The sequence below is a fragment of the Scylla paramamosain genome, unplaced genomic scaffold (genome assembly GCF_035594125.1).
Source record: "Scylla paramamosain isolate STU-SP2022 unplaced genomic scaffold, ASM3559412v1 Contig6, whole genome shotgun sequence".
In the NCBI taxonomy this organism is placed as follows: domain Eukaryota; kingdom Metazoa; phylum Arthropoda; class Malacostraca; order Decapoda; family Portunidae; genus Scylla; species Scylla paramamosain.
The window spans coordinates 1,177,501-1,190,000 of record NW_026973671.1 but is presented as its reverse complement, the minus strand read 5'-3'; the positions used below and the strand labels follow the sequence as shown (position 1 = coordinate 1,190,000).

The 12,500-nt window shown below is 37.7% G+C and overlaps 2 protein-coding genes across 8 annotated transcripts in view; both read right to left on the bottom strand.

Moving 5' to 3' along the window:
- LOC135096699 (uncharacterized) overlaps positions 1-12,500 on the bottom strand; it is a 174,855-nt gene that overhangs the window by 67,502 nt on the left and 94,853 nt on the right. The gene's annotated exons all lie outside the window — the stretch shown is intronic.
- LOC135096737 (vigilin-like) lies at positions 3,206-5,927 on the bottom strand. Of its 2 annotated transcripts, none has more exons than XM_063998468.1 (2): positions 4,165-5,927; positions 3,206-4,106 (listed from the first exon to the last, which is right to left on the bottom strand). In XM_063998468.1, the coding sequence occupies exon 1, from the start codon at positions 5,579-5,581 to the stop codon at positions 5,075-5,077; it is 507 nt and encodes a 168-aa protein (XP_063854538.1). In that variant the 5' UTR covers positions 5,582-5,927; the 3' UTR covers positions 3,206-4,106; positions 4,165-5,074. The 2 variants fall into 2 exon arrangements, with proteins under 2 accessions (XP_063854538.1, XP_063854539.1); XM_063998469.1 differs by having other exon boundaries at positions 3,206-4,399; positions 4,470-5,927.

Here is a 12,500-nt window from a genome sequence, read left to right as displayed (position 1 = left end):
GTGACATCAACAGGAGTGATCGAGTCTCAAATGTTTTAGTGGCCCAGTCAGAATCGTAAAGGGCAGTGTGTGTTTCTGAACATGTGGTGCTGAGATCAATTTTAGGGGGGTACTGAAAAATGCTGCGTATATTGTAAGGCGGTACAATGTAAACGCTCCTTGCAAGGCACACCAAACTATCGGGAGTGTACTTTTATATTTGATGAAGTTAGCCTCATTTTCAACTGTTAATACAACTGTAGTTAATACAACCAGATATTAGAATTAACGGGCGCAGGAGTGTCCAGACTAGACGCAAGGGGTGCTGAGGTCGCAAAAAAAGGTTAGAAAATGTTAGTCTATGGAGAGATGAAGTAGTAAGTGTCACATTGTCATTGGCAGTAAAGTGTTAACAAAGGTACAAGAAAAGAAAATCTGAACTTCGTTACACTACAAATGAGGATAAAGAATACTTGTAGCCATCCTGTCCTCGCCTGATGTATGACACAAGCACAGGGAACGAGGGACAGAAACACCTAAACAGAGAAGAGCAATAAAAATGTTAAAAGAAGAGGAAAGAAAAAGAAAAGAAGAAGGAAAAAATGAGGATAAAAGAAGAAAAAAAAACAGTTGTTGGTACATAGACAACAAAAGAAAGCTTATACAAAGGAGTATTATTAATTATTTTACTGGAGAAAGAAAAAGAAAGGAAAAAGAAGCTTAAAAAGGAAAAAACAAAGTAGATGCATAAATAAAGAAAGGAAGTTATTACACAAAAGGGAATTACAAATTATGTTGTTAGACAAGGAGAAAATAAACAAAAATAAATAAAAATGTAGAAAAATGAGTTAGCATGAGAGAGAGAGAGAAAAAAAAAAGGTTGATGCATAGACATAAGAAAGGAAAATTATTACATAAAGGAGGATGATTGACTTTTGTTCCTGTCTACACTACAGAGTCAGGAATGATTGTTTTGTCCCCACCGAGAAGTTAATGTACACAGTAAGGACTGGTAAATATTAAAGGCAAACAGATACACATGATGACTAGATAATAATGATGCAAAACAAAGAGATTACTTTTCAACAACAATCTGAGAAATTAATGTCCACAGGCAGAGCAGGTAAATGTCAAAGGTAAACAGATAAACACCAAAACAAAATAATAACACAAAAATAAGATGATTACTATTTCAGCAAAATTACAAAATGAGAACAATTTATGATCACTTTCTCGTCTAAACAATTAGTACACACAGGTACGGCACGATACATCAAAGGTAAATATTTACACACAACAACTAAATAATAATAATAATGGTAATAATAATAATAATAATAATAATAATGATGATAATAATAATAATAATAATAATAATAATAATAATAATAATAATAAAAATGATAATAATAATAATAATAATAATAATAATAACAATAATAATAATGATAATAATAATAATAACAACTACAACAACAAAAACAACAACAACAACAACAACAACAACAACAACAACAACAACAAGGTGATTACTTTCCTAGCAACACTACCAAGAGCGAGAGAGACAAGAAGAATCAGTCTCACCTGTGCAATTAACATGCAAAGGTAAATGAGAGATAAACACTAAGGGTAGATACAACACCTGAACTAAATAATATTACAAGAACAAGGTAATTAATATTTTCCATCGCCACTAAAGGAGAACCAAGACTAATAACTTTCTCACCTAAGGAGTGAACACACACAGGTAAGGCAGGTGAGATGAAAGGTAAACACACAAATAACTCAGTAACAATCACACAGAAGGAACATTACTTATTGAAATACAAAACCCAGACAGTAAAGAGTAATTTCCTTGTTCTCACCTGTGCTATCAATAAACACAGGTAGAAGAGAAGAGGACAGGTTCAATGAAAGGTAAATACATAAAGAAAGAAGAAAAAATGTTATAGTAAAGAGGATTATTGTCTTTTGGAAATACACAACAAGGAGAGCAAGGAATAATAATCACTTTCTCACCTCAAATATTAATAGCCACAGGTAAGACAGGTGGAATTAAAGGTAATTATATAAACAGAAAAGCAGGAAATATTACAAGAATAGAGGATTATTATTTCCTAACAATTCAATAAAAAGTAATGGATAATAACTCTCCTCTCACCTTAGCTATTAATAAACACAGATGAAGGACAAGATGACTGGTGGAACTAAAGCTAGAGTTACCTAAAAAAAAAAAAAAAGGACAAAAATGTTATGCGAAAGAGGATTGCTGTCTTTTTAATCTACATGGAAAAAGAGAACAAGGAATAATCACCTTGTCACTTGAAATATTAATAGCCACAGGTAAGACTGGTAGGATTAAAGGTAAATAAATAAAAAAAAAGACCAAAAGTATCATACGAAAAGAGTATTATTATTTTAACTACTCATAAAAAAAATAAGGAAAAAATAACTTTGTTCCCACTAACAATACTCACAGGTAGGACAGGTAAAGTAACTCCCAAAACTATCTTTAAAAAAAATAAAAGGTAAATACATAAAAGACCAAAAGTATTATACGAAAAGAGGATTATCATTTTAGCTACTCAATAAAAGCAAGGGGAAAATAACTTTGTTCTCACTAACAACACTCACAGGCAGGACACGTACAGTGGCTCCCAAAACTATCTTTAAGAAAAATAAAAGGTTAACATTCTGACACAATGGACGATATTATTTGACACGTTTGGTAATTACGGTGGCAACAGTTGGCAGCCCTGCACACTAGGGATGGTTGCCGTATATAATAACCTGGGCAATAGATCGACCAGGTAGCAGGTGTCATACTGTTCATTATGCCACAGTTCGCACCACACTTTACACATACTTGTGGGAGTTGCTGTACTCTCAAAGATTAATACATAAATAAAACACAAAAAATATCATACGAAAACAGAATCAATATATATATATATATATATATATATATATATATATATATATATATATATATATATATATATATATATATATATATATATATATATATATATATATATATATATATATATATATATATATATATTTAACTGCACAGTGAAAATAAAGTAAGAAATGATAAGTTTGTAAAATTAAAATAAAAAATGTGGGGTATTAAGCACCACAGATGTTAAGAGTAAATGGACAGACAAAAGAGCAAAATTATTATACAAAAAGATGATATTTATTTTTAAAACTACACAATTAAAAGTTCAGAGAAAAAAAATTCTTCTCACCTTAGCTATTAATTATTTACCTATTTATATTAGCTATTTATTTAATTTATTTATATTAGCTATTAATTTATATAATATTATTATATTTCATAGAGGGACTGCCACGTGTAAGCCTGGTCGCTTCTTGCAGCTTCCCTTATTTCTTATGTTCCTATGTTCTTATGTTCTTATGTTCCTTTTTTTTTTTATTTTATTGTTTTAGTTTCTTCTTTACTTTCAATTTCTTCTTTCTTGATTTTGGTCGCTGATGACTTTTTTGTTCATTTTCTGCTTTTATTTCTTCTTCTTTCTTGCTTTTGGTCGCTGATGACTTTTTTTGTTCATTTTCTGCTTTTATTTCTTCTTCTTTCTTGTTTTTGGTCGCTGATGACTTTTTTTGTTCATTTTCTGCTTTTATTTCTTCTTTATTCTTGTTTTTGGTCGCTGATGACTTTTTTTTTTCATTTTCTGCTTTTATTTCTTCTTTATTCTTGTTTTTGGTCGCTGATGACTTTTTTTTCATTTTCGCTTTTTCTTTTCCTCCTCCTCCTTTTTTTGGATTTTATTGTTTTAATTTATTTTACTCTTAATTTCTTCATTATTAACTTTGGTCACTGATAACTTTTTTTTTTTTTGTTAATTTTCTGATTTTATTTCTTCTTCAATTTCTTCTTTCTTGCTTTTGGTCGCTGATGACTTTTTTGTTCATTTTCTGCTTTCATTTCTTCTTCATTCTTGTTTTTGGTCGCTGATGACTTTTTTTGTTCATTTTCTGCTTTTATTTCTTCTTTATTCTTGTTTTTGGTCGCTGATGACTTTTTTTGTTCATTTTCTGCTTTTATTTCTTCTTTATTCTTGTTTTTGGTCGCTGATGACTTTTTTTTTCATTTTCTGCTTTTATTTCTTCTTTATTCTTGTTTTTGGTCGCTGATGACTTTTTTTTCATTTTCACTTTTTCTTTTCCTCCTCCTCCTTTTTTTGGATTTTATTGTTTTAATTTCTTTACTCTTAATTTCTTCATTATTAACTTTGGTCGCTGATAACTTTTTTTTTTTTTGTTAATTTTCTGATTTTATTTCTTCTTCAATTTCTTCTTTCTTGATTTTGGTCGCTGATGACTTTTTTTGTTCATTTTCTGATTTTATTTCTTCTTCAATTTCTTCATCCCTGATTTTGGTCGCTGATGACTTTTTTTGTTCATTTTCTGATTTTATTTCTCCTTCAATTTCTTCTTTCTTGATTTTGGTCGCTGATGACTTTTTTTTGTTCATTTTCTGATTTTATTTCTTCAGTTTCTTCATTCTTATTTTTGGTCGCTGATGACTTTTTTTGTTCGTTTTCTTTTATTTTCTCTTCCACACACACACACACACACACTTTCTCCTTTCGTCCATGTTAGAATCCACATATGCACGCGCGCACGTACTCACGCACACACAAACGCACGTAAGACAATTAATCATGACTTTGAATATTATATAAGTTATGCCAATACATACACGCATTCATATATATGACTTCTACATGGCTATACATATAGGTACATATTCACACATATTTCATCATAACTTGGAACATTGTCAATATTATGATTGCCTTCTACATGGCTGTCATATAGGTACATATTCACACACATTTTATCATAACTTGGAATATTGTCATGGGTACATATTCATGCATATTTCATCATGACTTGGAATATTGTCATGGGTACATATTCATGCATATTTCATCATAACTTGGAATATTGTCAATGTTATGATGTCCTTCTACGAGTATATGGCTATACATATATATATTTATCAGGACACACACACACACACACATAAACACATATTAATAGACGCACAATAATAGACAATTTAATTTATTAAATGGCGCCTCAATGATGGGCGAGACTGTGGGCGTGGCGGCGGGCGTGGTGGACGTGACGGTGGCCAGCGTGAGCGGCGTGGGCGGTGCGGCCAGCGGCCTTCAGACACCCCCCTGACAAATGCCTCCGCGCCGGCCACCTGGGTGCGCGGGCCGCGCAGCAGCACGGTGCGAGACACCTTGTCTGTTGCTGGCGGCACTCTCACCTGCACGTCAGGGAACTCCTGCAGTAGTCTCCTGACAGTCGCGCCGGCGGGACCCACCACGTGGCACCGCTGGCGTGGCGTCACCGCCACTTGCGCCTCGATCACCTCGGCCTGCCGCAGCAAGGCCTCGAGGCGCGCCAGGGCGGCGGGAACCTGCCGGGCAGGTCCGCACAACCTGATGGTGGCGGTGCGGGTGTCTGAGGGAGGCGGCACACTCACTCGCACGCCAGCGAACTCTTGGCACACTTCCCGCAGTGTGGCGCCGCGTGGGCCAACGATGTAGCGCCGCATGTGGGGCGCTACGGCGAGAGTGGCCTCCTTCTCTTCCTCCTGCCAAGAGCGGCGCACGCTGTCCAGCGCACGCTGCTGCTTGGCTCTCTCAGCCCGCTGCTTTCCTTTCTTCGCCTCGAGTTGCTGGCGTCGAGGAGATTCGATGGCGGCCTTCACCTCAGGCAGGCTAGGCGCCTTCACCTTCTTGGGCCTGTTCTTACCGCGGCCCACCACCGCCTTGCCCTCTGAGTCCCTCTTAGGGGGGTCTGGGTCCTCAGGGGTCTTCGCCACAGCCACAGGTTTCCATTTTCATCCCTTCCTTACTACCCTCTCAAACCTCGCCCCTACCCCCTCAAATTTTGCTAATTTCTTTTACTGCAAAATAAAATTTAAGGTGGCCTCTGATTGGTGGACTGGTGCGTGATCAACTCCAAGCTCACGGCCAGGAGAGAGTCAAGGCTCACCGCTCTGAGTTATGTTCACTACATGTAAAAGGCATCAACTGTACATAACAAGTGGCTGCACTAAAGCTGTTATCTACACTATACATCAATACTTAACAGCTTATCCTAATACACTGACAAACAACACGCTGAAAAGAGAGAAAAGAGAGAGAGAGAGAGAGAGAGAGAGAGAGAGAGAGAGAGAGAGAGAGAGAGAGAGAGAGAGAGAGAGAGAGAGAGAGAGAGAGAGAGAGACAGAGAGAGAGAGAGAGAGAGAGAGAGAGAGAGAGAGAGACAGAGAGAGAGAGGAGAGAGAGAGAGAGAGAGAGAGAGAGAGAGAGAGAGAGAGAGAGAGAGAGAGAGAGAGAGACAGAGAGAGAGAGAGAGAGAGAGAGAGAGAGAGAGAGAGAGAGAGAGAGAGAGAGAGAGAGAGAGAGAGAGAGAGAGAGAGAGAGAGAGGGAGGGAGGGAGAGGGAGGGAGGGAGAGGGAGGGAGGGAGAGAGAGAGAGAGAGGAAGGAAGGGAGGGAGGGAGGGAGAGAGAGAGAGAGAGAGAGAGAGAGAGAGAGAGAGAGAGAGAGAGAGAGAGAGGAGAGAGAGAGAGAGAGAGAGAGAGAGAGAGAGGGAGAGGGAGGGAGGGGGAGAGAGAGAGGGAGGGAGGGAGGGAGGGAGGGAGGGAGGGAGAGAAAGAGGGAGAGAGAGAGAGAGAGAGAGAGAGAGAGAGAGAGAGAGAGAGAGAGAGAGAGAGAGAGAGAGAGAGAGAGAGAGAGAGAGAGTGTGTGTGTGTGTGTGTGTGTGTGTGTGTGTGTGTGTGTGTGTGTGTGTGTGTGTGTGTGTGTGTGTGTGTGTGTGTGTGTGTGTGTGAATGACACAGAAAACCGACACATATGATAGTCTATACACCTCGTCGGAGATTTACGATTTCATTAATATGATGCAATGAATCCTGATTTTTCAGAATATGAATTGCAGTTTGGAGAGTATTGATATCAGTATTGATATCAATATTGATACCGATATTGATATTAGAGGCTCCTTGGAAAGGTTAGGGCACACGGGATAGATGGAAAGGTGTTAGGCTGGATAAAGTCATGGCTAAGCGAAAGACGACATAGAGTAGTAATAAACGGCTTTAAATCTAAGTGGGGTCATGCAATTAGTGGGGTGCCACAGGGATTAGTATTAAGGCCATTGTTGTTTTTAATATATATATATATATATATATATATATATATATATATATATATATATATATATATATATATATATATATATATATATATATATATATATATATATATATATATATATATATATATATATATATATATATATATATATATATATATATATATATATATATATATCAATGACTTGGAAAATGGAATTAGTAGTGATGTTAGTAAATTTGTGGATGACACGAAGATAAGTAGATTAATTAGGTCAGAATCGGATGCCATCGCCTTGCAGGCAGATTTAGATAGGATGAACGAATGGACAGACAGATGACAAATGCAATTTAACATAAAAAAATGCAATGTACTTAGCATAGGTACAGGAAACCCACACAGTAGATACACAATAAACAACTGAGCTCTGGTAAGTTCATGGTACGAAAAAGATTTAGGAATTATAGTAAGCTCTGAACTTCGTCTAAGAAAGCAATGCATAGAGGCCAGAAACGAGGCAAATAGTGTATTAGGATTAATTTTTAGGAGTGTTAAAAGTAGAAGGCCTGAAGTAATATTAAAGTTATAGTTGACGCTGGTCAGACCTCATCTAAACTACGCTGTGCAGTTCCGGTCGCCATATTACAGGAACGATATAAGTCTATTAGAATCAGTACAAAGGAGAATGACTAAAAGGATACAGGGGATGAGGAATATTCCTTACGAGGCGAATTTAAAGCTATCAAATTTACATTCTTTAGATAGACGTAGGTTAAGCGGGGACCTGATAGAAGTCTTTAAATGGTGTATGGGTTATAACAAGGGGGACGTAAGCAAAACTCTTAGAATCAGTAACCAGGACAGAACAAAAAATAATGGGTTCAAGCTTGAAAAAATTATATTTAAAAAGAGAAAGGAAGAAATTGGTTCTCAAATCGAGTGGTAGATGAATGGAACGGACTCAGTAATCAAGTTGTTAGTGGTAAGACATTAGGGAGCTTTAAGAGAAGATTAGACGGGTTTATAGATGAGGACGATAGGTGGAAACAGGTAGGTATATTTCATACAGGGACTGCCACGTGTAGGCCTGATGGCTTCTTGCAGCTTCCTTTATTTCTTATGTTCTTATGTTCTTAATAATCACTGGTAAATAACAAAAGGAAAACTTGAATTGAAGGTCAAAACGAAAAGAAAAATAGAACAAATCTTAGACGAAAAAAAAAAATCATACATTTTGTTTAATTATGAAATGAAAAGAAAATAAGAAAAATCAATCGTCCTCTCACCTGAGCTGTTAACATAACCCCAGGCAGGACAGGTACAATTAAAGGTAACCACATCAGCAAAAGAACATGAATATCATACAAAAAGAACATCATCTTTGTTAAGTAGTAAGGGAATAATGAAAGGCAAATACTTACATAAAACAGCAGAAATATTATACAGAAAGATGGTCATTATTTTTGTTTAGCTACATTATAAAAACGTGAACGAGCAACAACCAGCAGTAATTATACACTGGCCTGGGAACAAAGCTAGACAGGTGAGACTGAAGTGGTCTGGACGTGTCAGGAGGAGAGACGAGGAACATGTGGGAAGGAGAATGCTGGAGAGGAATGTACCAGGCGGGAGGTGGTGAGTGAAGTACTGAGTGAGTGAGTACTGGTGGGAGTGAAAAGAGAAAGACATACGTGAATGTTTACTGATGTAATGAAAGAAGACATGCTTGTAGTGAGTGTGACTGAGGAAGGGAAGAAGACCTGAGTGTGACTGAGGAAGTGTGACTGAAGAAGTGTGACTGAGGAAGTGTGACAGGAAGTGTGACTGAGGAAGTGTGACTGAGGAAGTGTGACTGAGGAAGTGTGACAGGAAGTGTGACTGAGGAAGTGTGACTGAAGAAGTGTGACTGAGGAAGTGTGACTGAGGAAGTGTGACTGAGGAAGTGTGACTGAAGAAGTGTGACTGAGGAAGTGTGACTGAGGAAGTGTGACTGAGGAAGTGTGACTGAAGAAGTGTGACTGAAGAAGTGTGACTGAAGTGTGACTGAGGAAGTGTGACTGAGGAAGTGTGACAGGAAGTGTGACTGAGGAAGTGTGACTGAGGAAGTGTGACTGAAGAAGTGTGACTGAAGAAGTGTGACTGAAGAAGTGTGACTGAGGAAGTGTGACTGAGGAAGTGTGACAGGAAGTGTGACTGAGGAAGTGTGACTGAGGAAGTGTGACTGAGGAAGTGTGACTGAAGAAGTGTGACTGAAGAAGTGTGACTGAGGAAGTGTGACTGAGGAAGTGTGACTGAGGAAGTGTGACTGAGGAGGTGTGACTGAGGAAGTGTGACTGAGGAAGTGTGACTGAGGAAGTGTGACTGAGGAAGTGTGACTGAAGAAGTGTGACTGAAGAAGTGTGACTGAGGAAGTGTGACTGAGGAAGTGTGACTGAAGAAGTGTGACTGAAGAAGTGTGACTGAGGAAGTGTGACTGAGGAAGTGTGACTGAGGAAGTGTGACTGAGGAAGTGTGACTGAGGAGGTGTGACTGAGGAAGTGTGACTGAGGAAGTGTGACTGAGGAAGTGTGACTGAGGAAGTGTGACTGAAGAAGTGTGACTGAGGAAGTGTGACTGAGGAAGTGTGACTGAGGAAGTGTGACTGAGGAGGTGTGACTGAGGAAGTGTGACTGAAGAAGTGTGACTGAGGAAGTGTGACTGAGGAAGTGTGACTGAGGAAGTGTGACTAAGGAAGGGCAGAAGACCGGGCGTTGGAGGTTGCTTCTCTCTGGTGACCCCTGACGGAAGCAACCCAGAAAAGAAGTAGGGACATAAATAAGTAGACGAGAGATTATTAACTCCTTACTTCCTTTCTTCCCTGCAGTACAAATTGTGAGGAACAGTGAGGAAGGGATAAGAAGGAAAAATGGCAAACAATATATATAAACAATAGCATACTGGAAATGGAAAAAGAAAAGAAAAATTATAAGATGCACTAAGTAAAACAATGAAATGTAACCACAAAAAAAAATTTAACAAAACAAAATAAACCTCAAAAGGAAACTCAAACGAAAGTAAGCAAAACACACACAAAAAAAAAAAAATAATAATAATAATAAATAATAAATAAAATAAGATAAAATAAATAAATAAATAAGTAAAAAGACAAGAGCAGTTCATTCACCTTGCTCGCCTCTCGTGGCCTGGCCTGTCACCTTAATGAAAACACACCTGATGAAAACAAGACAGGTAGGTACAATTGTAAACACACCTGAGAGTGACACCTGAGCATGTGTGTATGTACCTGCGCTTCGGTCACTCTCCTGCCACTCACCGGTAACACGTCAAGATGAAGCACAGATGAGGAAAAGAGCGATAGGAAGGGCTTGTTCGCTAATCACTTCCATTAACGACGGGAGGGAGGGAGGGAGGGGAGGAAGGGCAGGAGTAACATAAATTAACATATAAAAAACAGTGATGAATAGTACGATAAAGTCAACACTGTAAGTAATTAAGAGACGCAGCATTGTAAAGAAAGAATGAAAGAAAATAGAGATAGGAGTATTAATTAACAAATACAAGGATATAATGGTCTATAGGAAGGATATCTACTGAAACTACGTAATACTACTATAAATATGCATGCTAAAAATTAGGACAGAATAATGGTAAGGCTTTCCCCCCCCACCATCCTTCTCCTCTGATATTGCACCTGAAAGAAAAGGAGTTAGAGGAGAATATTATATCCCTCGTAGTAAAGGAACCCATGGAAATAAAAAAAATAAAAAAAAGTAATAATAATAATATCAATGAACACACAGGATGATATTGGTTTGTATTTTTAGATGTTTTAGTGTTTTACATCGACTAATATTAACAGCGACTATTGAAGTTATGACAGTTTTCAATTTTTTATTTATTTATTTATTTATCTTATTTTTTTTATTTATTCATTATTTATTTATTTATATATTTTTTTTTTTTTGTGTGTGTGTGTGTGTGTGACAGGTTAACGATAATTTAGCATCGCCAATATGTAACACCATGAGGTCACGAAATCGTCTCTGAGTGCGGCTTTTCAAAGTATTCCTGAAGAGAGAGCCAAGCCTTTTAAGAACATGCGCAGTGTGTCACAACAGCAAGTCTGACACACTGCACATATTTCAACTAATTTCCTGTTATCTATTCTAGTATTTTGTAATAAGTATAATTGTTACCTTATTAATATTGTTTCATCATATTGTATCATTTTCTAGTTAATATATTTACAAGGAATTAATTTCTATATATACTTTTTTTTTTATATTTCTGTTCTCAATCCAACCCCTGACATGACTGTAGCACATTTGTTTGGCCAGTAATAAATGTTTCAAATGTTTCAAATGTTCGGAACACCAAAACACAAGAGCACAAGGGAAACAAGCAAAGACCCAGCTGACCTACACGAGGCATTCCCTGCATGAAAGACGCTTGTGTGCACCTGTCCATAACTCTGTCTCTTTTAAAACTCCCCATTGCCTCACCACCACCACCACCACCCTTATTAATGAGTCATTTAACCAGATAATTTACCAACCTGTTCTATTTATTTATTTATTTTTATTTTATTTTTTTTTTCTCTCTCTTTCCTTAGATCTATGTTCAGTGAGCTTGCCTGTTGAGTACATAGGATAGCCAGTCCCTTCCTGCAACGCATTTATATTCCCAGTCTTAGCTGACAGTCCCATATTAAGGGTGGGCGAACCTTGGAGTGGGCAGTGGCGACCCTGTCAGGATGCTAACTGTTCATCTATCATCATTAAGTGCAAGGGGTATCAAGTTCCTTTAACTACAAGTATCAAGTTCAGTCTGTTTCATGTAAGAACCTCTACTTATTTCGTATCAAGAAGGGGTGAACCAAAGAATTCCCAACAGCGACTCTGCTAGGGTATTATTTTGCCTCTTACATAAGGTTTCCAGCTCCTTTAACTACAAGTATCTTCAACTTCAGTCTGCCTCATATGCCACAGCAAGGCCGGGTGTCCTAGGAGCGGGCAAAAGCCACTCTGCCAGGACACTGATTGTCTACTGTTATCTAATAAACGCAAAAGGATGTCCAGCTCCTTTAACCACATATAAAATTTCATCAACTTTGGTCGCTTCACATGAGAACACAAAAGAAGAACAGATACCAGATTTACCGGTCTGTATCGAGAGTGTGTCCATCTATTTACTAATGGCAGTGAAGTACGTGTGGAAGAACAGGAGAGATACATAACAAGGCTCTCTCCACGTCCACCTGTCCCTCCACCACCTCTACCTATCTTTTGTCCCCGTCTAGTCCTCAATAAAACGTGCATTTTTTGTACCCC